Below are 12,071 nucleotides of genomic sequence, written 5' to 3' on the forward strand. Positions count from 1 at the left end.
TACAGGATACAGGCGAGGGGAGGGAAATGTTCATAATGGGTTTGAGGGACCAGGGTTTGGGGCTTAAGGAAAAAAAATCTGCCAATCTAAGCTAATTCTCATCCTGTCAGGTTTCCTGGGTCAGGGATTGGATTCCAAGAAAGGTGGGAGAACTTGAGAGGTCTCTGTGTCCTGGAAACCAGATGACTAGATTATCAGGAGCTCCCATGCAAAATGAGGTTGGATTTCTTCCTTTCTTTGATGCATCCACAGTCCCTGGCACACCCAATGAAGGAAGAGCTTCTCACATAACCCAGAAGAACCTAGATGGGGTTAGTTCCAGGATTAGGGCTGTCCAGACAACAGCCCTAGATAGCCAAAATCCTGTTGCCTACATGTTCTGGAGAGCAGCCTGGAGTGAACAAGGCAGACTTGAGCAGCTGAGGTATTGACTGAAGGACCTGCATCCAAGTTAATGCACAGCTATGTGCTGACAGTGACCCCAACCTCCTATGAAGCTGGTGGCTGACCCCAAAACTCAAAAGACATTAATTGCCCAGACCTCTTCCCAGGTTTTGTCCCCATTTCTTGTTCCTTTCAAAGCTCCTGAACTCCCCATCTCAGCCTATCCTTCTGCCAACACTGACCCCCCTGTGAGAATTCCATTCATTTTTCAGGCAATCTTCTCCATGAAGCATTGCCTGAATGCCAATCTAATTGGTTTTTACTCATTGGAAGGTAACAAGGACTGGAGCCTGCTGGTCTACCTCTCTGAGAGGGTGCATCTTTCATGCCACACTCCACAAAAAGCACATCAGCCTGTGCCTCATGATCTATCTCCCATAAGCTTTCTTGTGTCAGGATAATGTAGTGAACATTCACATTATGGTGGAAACAGGCTTCACTTTGTGTGTGAATTACTGAGCAATGCAGATCCAGCTGCATAAAGGAAGGAGATGCTGTCATGGGAAGTGGATATGTGGAACTGGCAGAGGTTTCAGGGGAAGTCCCAGAGGGGACAGTTATTTTTCTGAATATCTCTCTTATTGGAGGGAACTCTGCTAACATTTAGCTATGTGTTTCCTAGGACAAAGACATCACCACAAACATCCCTGTAAAGTTTTAACAGGACCAGCCTGCAGAGAGAACAGGACACCCAACCAGACCTGGTGCCTCCCTCTCCTCAGGTGCTCTTTGTTCCCCAGGACCACTTGGAAAGTCTCACCCACCCAATGGCAGCAAACAGTACAGCTGCAGTGGGGTTTGTCTTGCAGGGATTTTCAGAAAGCCCCCAACTCCAAGGTGCCTTCTCTGCTGTTTTCCTCCTCCTTTACCTGATGGCTTTTGCAGGGAACTGCCTCATCCTTATGGCTATCTGCCTGAATCCAGCCCTCCACACACCAATGTACTTCTTTCTCACCAATCTGGCCATCTTAGATATCATGTGCACATCCACTGTTCTTCCAAAATTGTTGCAGAACCTGTTGAGCAAGGGCAGAACAATCACCTTTGGGGGATGCATGACCCAGCTATTCTTTCTGTCATGGATACTTGTGTCTGAGCTGTTACTACTCACAGTCATGGCATATGATCGCTACGTGGCCATCTGTCAGCCCCTGCACTATCACACACTGTTGAGCAGGACCCTCTGTGCCCTGATGGCAGGCAGTGTGTGGGCTGTGAGTGGAGTCAATGCCTCTGTGCACACCAGCCTCATGTCACAGCTAAATTACTGCAGCCAGAATCAGATTCCTCACTTCACATGTGAAATGCCCACACTGCTACTGCTCGCCTGTGACTCTACATACCTGAACAACATCTTAGTGGCAATTGCAGATGTTTTCTTTGGAGTGGTCAACTTCCTGTTCACCATGGCATCCTATGCCTTCATCATTGCTAGTATCCTGCGCATCCACTCAACTGAAGGCAAGCGCCGGGCCTTCTCCACTTGCTCTTCACACCTCTTGGTGGTCAGCATGTTCTACTCCACCCTTATCTACACCTATTTCCTCCCTGGTTTTGGGTCCTCTGTGGAAAATGTCAATATTGTCTCCATCCTATACACAGCTGTCAGCCCCACCGTGAACCCACTCATCTACACTCTGCGGAACAAAGATGTAAAAGTGGCCCTCAGGAGAGCATTTTACACATTTGGGAAATGAAAGGAAGTGGCTAAGGTGAAATTATATCTATGTTAATGAGTTGATTTCAGAAAATTTCTTTGAGAATCTGATGCAATTGGAAAGAGGAAGAATGTAATTCATATGACATATTTGTAAATAATGTGCTTCCCCAGTAGGAATTGGAAAAACTTATATGAAGAAAATAACTAAACTATCCATATACCTATTGATGCTCTCAGGGCTTCAGGGGTTCAGGAACTTAGGAGAAAACAAGGGGGAGCAGGTGGGTGGAAGAACAGCAGAAGGACTAGACCGTATACTAGGCACATCCTTCCTCCAATGTCTGCTTACATTTTCACTCACATATCAGTACCATGGGTCAGGGCTATAGTCATCAAATGTAGATGACAACACAGTCCATTTCCTCTTTTAGAGTGGGAGTCTTGGGTCCCATCCTAATCTAAGAACCACAATTACTGACAAATTCTTCCTCTTATTTCTAGCCTCTGTATCCAAAGCATCATCAAATCCTATTGACTGAATCTGAACAACCCTCATATCTGCCACTTCTCCATCTTTAACACTCACCTGAATATGCCACAGCATCCCTACTGGATAACTGAACACCTTTCACCTGGTCTGCCTACATGTATTCTTGATCTCCCAGGATGTTTATTTCCTGTAGCCAGAGTGATAGATTTCACAAGACCTTATAATGAAAGCTTTCAAAAATATAGCAAAATTTGAAAAATTTCACAGTAAACACTCTTGAGCCCAATATATAATTTCTATAATTAAATTATTCCTACATTTGTTTTATTATTTATCAATTCATCAATTCAAATTATTTTTATGACTTTCAAAACAAGTTTCAAACATCAATTTGCTTCTCAAATACTTCATCATGATATTAATTAGTGTAAAATATTTGTTCAGTTTATTTTCCCTTTGAGATAAAATTTTCAATGAAAAACATAAATGTGCACAAGTGCATATGGCTATAGAACCCAAACTCCTGTTAAAGATATAAAATATAACTTTCATTCCAGAATGTTACCTCCTGCCCTTCTCAAGTCAATCCCAATTCCATTACTTACTGAATCTACCAATCCTATTATTTTGTAACCAGTGATCAGTTTGCATGTCTAGAACTTAATATAAATGGAATTATAGTGTACACAAAAAACTTTCACTTGATACAATACTTTTTATATTCATATTGTTACGTGTATTGCTAATTTGTTCATTTTTATTAGTATTCCACTGTATGAGTATATCACATTCTATTTATTCATTAACCTATTAGTGGACATTTGTCTTTGTTCTATCTTGACTATTATGAATAAAACAGTTATGAACATTTGCATGCATGTCCTTCTGTAGATGTGTTTTATTTCTCTTGTATAAATGATTAAGAATGTTATTGCTGGGTCTTAAAGAATGTGTATATTTGATTTTATAAGAAAATGTGAATAGTTTTTTTCCAAAATTATTGTACCCTTTTACAGTTGCACTAGCAATGAATGAGAGTTCTGATTCTCTGCACACTTAGAAACAATTGGGATTATACAAAAAATTGTTTTAAAAATTGAAGTCTAATCATGCCTTTCTATTGCTTATAGTATTTTAGTGTTATTACTTATGGGTGAAGTTAGACAATGCACTTGATGTGGCCTATACTTTTCTTTTTTTTCTAGCATAAGAGTATAGTGAAATAAGCTTCTTCTTAAATTTGCTTTACCATATCACAGACAATCTGATGTTTTGTTTTCATTTTAATTAAGCTCACAGTTCTAATTTCTATTTTTATTTCTCATTTGAACCATGTTCTAGTTAGTTTCCAAAATTTTGGTTATTTTCCAGATTTTCCAATGTTGTTTTTTCTAATTTAATTCATTTATTGTCACAGATCATACTTTGTATGATGTGGACCTTCTAAAATTTTAAGGAAACTTTTATGATCTAGTTTAAGATTTTTCCTGCAAAATAGTGTTTAATGTGGAAGAGGAAGTCATGCACTTCAGAGTTAAGAAAAAAGCTGGAGAGTGGCAAATTTCAGAGACCTCTCTTTTTTAGCCAAGATCTTTCTCCAAGTTATAGACTGTTCAGTTGTTTCTCCTCATAAGGTCTCAAAGTTCCTGTGTCATATAATTCCATCCTCTAAACTTGCTTTACCTCTCTTCTCTTACCCATCTTGAAGTCCAATCACCCAGCTCTCTGTATCTCAAAATACTTGCCTGTATACCTCCTTTGTCCTCTGTTGCTTTATCTAGGTTAAGATTTACATCATAGATATCTCAGATGATATACAACTTCAGTGAATTTTTTTGCCACTTAATCTAAAAATTTTCCTCCAGTCAATTGTTTCCTCTAGTCAAACAATATTATTCTATTTCCTCTAAAGTATCCATTTTATGAAATCATTATGTGAAAGTATCTTGCTTACCATTTATTTGTTTAAATTTTACTAGAATATAAGCTCCATGATGACTTGGGTGTTTTTTGATTCATCACTGTATTCCTAGCATCTAGGACAGTACCTGGCATGTAGTGAGCATTTACTATGTGCCAGGAAAATGAATGAATGCCTCCCACATTAGAATATAAGTACTTTGAGTGTGAAGAACTTATCTGCCTAATTAAAGCTCCTCATGAAACACAGTGCCTGACACCTACTAGGTTTTAAATAAACTTTTATGGAATGAATGGAATATCTGGGAAAACTTTGAGGCTGGACAAAAAATTATGTGATATTACAGAAAATATAAAATTGGGCCACTCATCTGCCTATTGTTTATGACCACAGAGTCCAGTTTGTGTGATGTCTTGGAAGTCAAGAAATCAAAGTGACAGGCAAAACAAAAACCTGAGTGTTGTCTCACACACCTCTCCAGAAGGAAGTCATTCCCAAGTGTCTGCAATGAATGGTAAAGTCAGTTGAGGATGTAGAAAAGGTGGAGATAATCAGGGTCCTTCTCTAAAAGTACGCCTGAAAAAGCACATGCATAACTTTAAAGGGAATTTCCAGGAAAAATTGAAACTGTGAGGAAAAAACAGGATTTGTATGAAAGTGCCTTGGAAGGCAGAACAAGTGCAGTGTCCCCTCAAGTGGGGAAAAGTGAAAGGTGGCCCAGGAGGACCCTTCAAAAAACAACTCATTTCAGGAAACATGCTCTCCTATGGTCTTCCTATTCATCTGACTCATAGGATATTTCTAAACACGAAGAATGAAAATTTAGCCACCATAGCTGGTAGCAGAGTGCCCTAGTTTCTGAAGTTGTACCAAGAGAGCTTTGCATTGGTGATGTATAATGGAGATGTTTCAGGGAAGACAAAGAGAAAAGGGAAGAAGTCAAGCAAGAATATGATTCAAGGTGAGCTACCAGCCTCAACCCGATGTCACAGAGAACTCTGGAATGTAATGTTGCCACAGTTTGCCCACCACAAGGTAAGGGAGTTAGGTTTCCACTCTCCCGCATCTGCCAGAACTGCCTTGCAGGAAAATGAACGTGCAAAACTCATGCTACCCTAACATCCGATGAAATGTTTTCAGGTACTGACATTTGCCCTGGGACACTTTCAAGTGCATGCTTTCAGTGGGGTACAACAAGTTGCTTGGGGTAGGGAGAGATAGGTTAATCCCCTCCCAATGTCAGAATAGTGAACACCGAAAATTAGGCATGTTGTGTTAGGTGCCAGGTCAGTGGGCCTGAAAGGCATAAGCACTATCACCCACAGGTCTAGTTGGTTGTCAGGGCATACTTCAGTTCAATGAACTACAAATTACTAAAGAATACACATATGGTTGGGTCCTGTGTTGGAATAAATATGAGTGAGATCAATGGGACTGTACTGGGCAAATGTGTGCATCAAGGACTATGAATATGGAATGGTTAAAGGAGGAGGCATGAGGGTTTAGTGCATCTTCTGAGAGGAGGGGGATGAACCAACAAACCTGGGACTGTCCTCCATCTCCGTGAAACAAAGTAACAGATTGAACCCATCCTGAAAACAAGAAGCAGGAGATTAAGGCATGAAAACCCTATCCTGAGTCAGGATATATGGACATCAAAATCAGACCTGACATGGCATTTTCCAGGAGCTGACGTTGTCCAGCAGAAGTCAGCAATTTGGTGAGTCTGAGAAGAGCTCGGCTATGCCTACCTTGCAAAGCTTGTTGACAGAACTTCTTTATAGAAAAGGACTTTGATATAGGTCATATGTTTATATATTTTTTTATTTTATTTTTTGTCGTTATTTTTTTAATATGACATTCAAACAATATGAGGTCCCCATATACCTCCCACTCCCTCACCCCACTCCTCCCCCATAACAACAATCTCCTCCATCATCATGAGACATTCATTGCATTTGGTGAATACATCTCAGAGCACTGCTGCACGTCATGGTCAGCGGTCCACACCATAGCCCACACTCTCCCATATTCCACCCAGTGGGCCACGCGAGGACATACAATGTCTAGTAACTGTCCCTGCAGCACCACCCAGGACAACTCCAAGTCCTGAAAATGCCCCCACATCTCATCTCTTCCTCCCACTTTCTACACCCAGCAGCACCATAACCACTTTATCCACACCAATGCCACATTTTCTTTGATTACTAATCACAATACTTCATAAATAGAATGTCAGTAAGTCCACTCTAATCCATACTCTATTTCTTCATTCTGTGGACTTTAGAATGGTTGTGTCCACTCCACATCTATATCAAGAGGGGGCTTAGATTCCACATGGATACTGGATGCAATTCTCCTGCTTTCAGTTGCAGGCATTCTTGGCTCCCTGGTGTGGTGGTTGACCTTCTTCACCTCCATGTTAGATGAGTGGGGTAAGTCCAATAAACCAGAGTGTAGGAGTTGCAAGTCTGTTGAGCCTCATGGCCTGGCTGTCACATGGTCAGTCCAGAGATTCAGGTCCCCTGGTTTACATTATACCCCAGCACCAACTACAGTTCCAGTAAAAGTAAAAGGATAGACTTGTGAACAGGCCAGATTTAAAAGATGAGCCTCTTGTGAATGCAAACATTGAATGGTTCACAGATGGAAGCAGTTGTATTAAGGAAGAAATTAAAAAGGCAAGCGAAGCAGTGGTTTCTTAATTTGAAACCCAGAAGCCAAAGCTCTTCGCCCTGGAACTTCAGCCCAGAAAGCAAAACTAATTACCCTTACCCAAAGTTTATAACTAGCAGCTGGGAAATGGGCTAATATTTACATGAAGTCTAAGTATACTTTCCTTATCATTCATGCTCAGTCTGCTGTGTGGAAAGAGGAAGGCTTGCTTACTAACAGTGGGACACCTATTAAGCATAGGCAAGAAATCCTAGATTTACTAGAAGCTGTATTGTTACCTCAAGAAATAGCAGTTGGGAAGTGGGCTTGGCCCAATAGATAGGGTGTCTTCCTACCACATGGGAGGTCAATGGTTCAAACCCCTGGCCTCCTTGACCCATGTGGAGCTGGCCCATGCACAGTGCTGATGTTTTCAAGGAGTGCCACGTCACGGAGGGGTGGCCCCCATATAGAGGAGCCCCATGCACAAGGAGTGTGCCCTTGAAGGAGAGCCACCCAGTATGAAAGAAAGTGCAAACTGCCCAAGAATGGTGCCACACACACGGTGAGCTGACACAATAAGATGACACAACAAAAAGAAACACAGACTCCCAGTGCCACTGATAAGGATAGAGGTGGTCACAGAAGAACACACAGCAAATGGGCACAGAGAGCAGACAACTGGGGTGGGGGAGAGGTGAGAGAAATAAATAAATAAATAAATCTTAAAAAAAGGAAAAAAAAGAAATAGCAGTTATACATTGTCTAGAATATCAGAAAGCAAACACTGCTATAGAAAGGGAAATATTCAAGCTGATGCAGCTGCTAAAGCAGCAGCACAAACCCAAGTCTTCCTCCTCCCCCTTATTCCAACATCTGTCAGTTAATAAATCAAACAGGAGACTTAAATATCCTACCCCTTCAAAGCCCCCTGTACAGATGTAGGGGTCATACCCTGGGGAGGACTGGAAAACCCACATGTCATCCTACCAGGTCTAAGTGTTTTTCCACCAGAAGGAAAACAACACATGAAGTGGCTAAAACCCACTTCAACCTAGCCCCTTTGAGATGGTCCACGAGCAATCTTGCCTTACCCAGGACCTGAAAATCAGGTTCTGATCACAACTTGGAAAAAACAAGCATATGTAAAATCTTTACTTGTAGTTATGATTACTCCTACAGCTATTAAAAAATTTCCAATTTGATGCACTAATCCTAAATGAAACCAGTTGCCCAAGAAAGTGCATCTCCTCAAAAGCACCTGTACAGGATGTATAAATGCCAGTCATTAGATGGCCTGAAATACCTCTTCAAGAAATAGAGCTAAGTAGTGTCAAAGTCAACTGTTCCCTCTAACTCTAGCCCAAATGCTTATTGCTAGGGGGAAAACAAACCAAACTTCCCTTTAAGAAACCTTGTCTTTTTCCATCTCCTGTACCTTAACTGAAAAGGGCAACATTTCTTTCTATTCTACTGAAGGAAAAAAAATACTCTTTCCCACCAATGTCAGGGAAATGCAGCCTTTATAAACACCTGGCCTTTTCTACTCCTGTGGTCCAGTGTCCTCTTGACAGGACCACGTATTCTTAAAATTCTAATTAAACATATTTCTTCCAGGATCAACATCTTGTTAACCATATGGAGAGTTCAGCTTCATACAGGATGCCCGATTCATCTTCATCCAATTGAGATAGAGTAGCAACAGAATTCTACACCTTGTCAGGCAGGGTCTGCAAGCCCCTAACCAGCAGGAATTAGTTATAGATGAAAGATCATCTTCCTTCAGCACCCCTTTAAGATTAAAGGTGTAGAGCTCTCTGAGGGGGTAATGAAGCTGGCTAGTAAGATAGGGAATTAATAGATGGATCTCGAACCTGGCGGAGTCCACGTGGACATCAGAAACCCCCAAGATGGCTGCTGGAGGAACCCTACCCCCAGGATTCTACTACCCAGAACAAAAACTTCTTCCTGAGAACAAGGAAAAGCCCGTATATTCCCTAAAAACTTTTATCATTGGATCCTCACTAAGGAATTGATGGGTGGGGTAATCAATCCAAACAGCAAACAGCTGAAGCCCCTTCCTCTTCTATTAGCAAGGGGGTGGAATAATTAGCAATTTAAAAGCAAACCTCAAGGCTTGCACTTGCTCTCTCACCTTGCTCTTTTTTGCCTACGGACCTGTCCTGCCCTCTGTATGCTGCTGTCACGATTTTTCCTCTATCATGTGGCCACACAAGTAAATATGGAGATTTATAAACTATAACGGAGAAGTGTAGCTTGTAAATCAGCCTTCTTCGTCCCTTTCACCCCTTTCCTCACTACCTGGGAACCCTGTTCTGTTATTTTCTGTTATTTTCTCTCATTTCTCTTCCCTTCCTTCCTGAATAAATTACTAGCCTAACTAAAAAAAAAATGGGCAAGAGTTTTTAATAGACAATTTTCTACTCAAAGAGGAAATGGCTAAAAATCACATGAGAAATGCTCTACCTTAATAGCTATTAGGTAATGTAAATCAAAACTACAATGATATATCAAATTACACCTATTTGACTGGTAGTTATTTAAAAAAACACAGGGAACTACAAGTATTGGAGAAGATGTGGAGCAAAGGGAGCACTCATCCAGTGCTAGTGGGAATGTGGAATGATATAGCCATTGTGGAGCATAATTGGCAGTTCCTCAGGAATCTAAATATAGAATTGCCATATGATCCAGCCATCCCACTGCTGGATATATATACCCAGAAGAATTGAATGCAGGGACATGAACAGATCCATGCACACACACCACTCTTCATAGTGACATTATTCACTATTTCCAAAAGTTGGAAGGAAACCAAGTGCACATCAACAGATGAGTGGATAAGCAAAATGTAGTACAATGTAATATTGCTCAGCAGTAAGAATGAATGAAATATTGACATGTGAAAACAGGGATTAATCTTGAAGACATTATATGGAGTGAAATAAGCTAGTCACTAAAGGACAAATACGGCATGATCTCACTGGAATGACCTAACCATATTGAGTGGACTCACAGAGCTAAGATATGTTTTCAGGTGAACAGAACGGGAGTAGAAAGTGGTCAGCTGATGCTCAAAATGGGCAAAACTTATGATAAGGAGGAAGGGGGAGTTTGGTAGTTGAAAGGGGTTGATTGTGGTACAGAGAGTAGGGTGGGTCGATGGTGCTGGAATGCATGAGTTAGCAGGGTGGGGTATTTGGGTTGAGCTATCCATTAAACTGCAGGGAAGGCTGGAGGAAAGAAAAAGCTAAACTCTGGGGATTTGTAAGACTGTTTGAAAATACAATGAATGCAGAGAATGTTCTTTTGGCAAATACGGCAGGGGAGGGTCACTGGATCAGGCATCCATGATGAAGGAATATGTGGAAGTGGGTGCACCTGGGGAATGCTTTTTTGGAATATAAATGTGTTCATCTTGACATAGGGTGATAGCTCAGTTAGTAGACACACAAACAATAAAGAAGAAAATATTAAATTCCCATGCTGGTGAGGTCTACTACATTTTCAAACAGAGTAGCAAGAATCTCTTGAGTACATATGGAATGCCTGATGAGAGAAAACAAATAAGTATGTCAAGTCCTCAATAAGAATATTTGCAACTATGAAACTTATTTTCAAAAATTGAAACTTAGGGGGAAACGGACTTGGCCCAGTGGTTAGGGCGTCCGTCTACCACATGGGAGGTCCCCGGTTCAAACCCCGGGCCTCCTTGACCCTTGTGGAGCTAGCCCATGCACAGTGCTGATGCGCGCAAGGAGTGCCCTGCCACGCAGGGGTGTCCCCCGCATAAGGGAGCCCCACGCGCAAGGAGTGCCTCCGTAAGGAGAGCCGCCCAGCGCGAGAGAAAGTGCAGCCTGCCCTGGAATGGCACCGCCCATACTTCCCGTGCCGCTGACGACAACAGAAGCGCACAAAGAAACAAGACGCAGCAAATAGACACAGAGAACAGACAATGGGGGGGGGGGGGAGGGGATTAAAATAAATAAATAAATCTTTTAAAAAAATTTTGAAACTTAGTGGTTACCATAGGTACTGAGTGGAGGGGAGGCAAGAAGAGGTGGGACATAGAGCATTTTTAGGACGTGGGGAATGTTCATCCTTATTTTGACATGATGGATAAAGGCCATTGTACATTTTCTCATGACCTATAAAAGTGTATGGTGCAAAACGGAAACCATAATGAAAACCATAGATCATGGTTAGTAGCAATGGTTTAATAGTTATTCAATAATTTTAACATATGTGCCATACTCATGTAAAAAACTTATTGATAGGGGAATATGTGAGAGGGAAGGGGTTGGAGTATCTGGAAATCTCCTATATTTTCTATGTGACTTTTCTATAACCGAAAGCTTCTTTGAAAACACAATGGAAAAAAAAAAAGACATTGGAGGAATATACAGAAGAAATTAGTAATACAATAAAAGACAACCTATCTTACAATGTGAAAGAATTTACTTTTGGTTTATTTAGGGGGAAGGTTTTTGTTTGTTTGTTTTTAATAGAAGAATATAACAATCACTCTTAATTCAGAAAAAAACAAATGGTTACGAGCATAAAAATCCTTACAAGTTTACTGCTATTCAGAACAAATGTCTCATTCATGGTATCCCTGAGCTGGCAGTTTATTTGAAGAAACATCACCCCAGTTTTAACATTTTTCCTCTTGCCCCTCATTTCCCTAACAGAAAACTTCACAAAATTGGGGAGGGGGAATATAATATCTTTGCAGTTTCATTCATTGTAGAGGAGCCATGAATGCTAATGACTCAAAAGTCCCTAGTTTTACTCCTGAATCAGGCAAAGAGTAAATGTCAATATAAGAACACATTTTGTTTACAGCAATATCATAGAACATTGAATTATTACATTGCAGT

At 41.0% G+C, this 12,071-nt stretch overlaps 1 protein-coding gene across 1 annotated transcript; it reads left to right on the forward strand.

The window, feature by feature from the left end:
* Positions 1-1,559: 1,559 nt before the first annotated feature.
* Positions 1,560-2,141, forward strand: LOC139436954 (olfactory receptor 13A1-like). Its single transcript, XM_071209680.1, has one exon. The coding sequence runs from the start codon at positions 1,560-1,562 to the stop codon at positions 2,139-2,141; it is 582 nt and encodes a 193-aa protein (XP_071065781.1).
* The last annotated feature ends 9,930 nt before the right edge of the window (positions 2,142-12,071 follow it).

This window comes from Dasypus novemcinctus, chromosome 19, assembly GCF_030445035.2.
Source record: "Dasypus novemcinctus isolate mDasNov1 chromosome 19, mDasNov1.1.hap2, whole genome shotgun sequence".
In the NCBI taxonomy this organism is placed as follows: Eukaryota; Metazoa; Chordata; class Mammalia; order Cingulata; family Dasypodidae; genus Dasypus; species Dasypus novemcinctus.

Coding starts and splice junctions, on each gene's coding strand:
- LOC139436954 (XM_071209680.1), top strand. CDS start 1,560: ATGGCATATGATCGCTACGTGGCCATCTGTCAGCCCCTGCACTATCAC.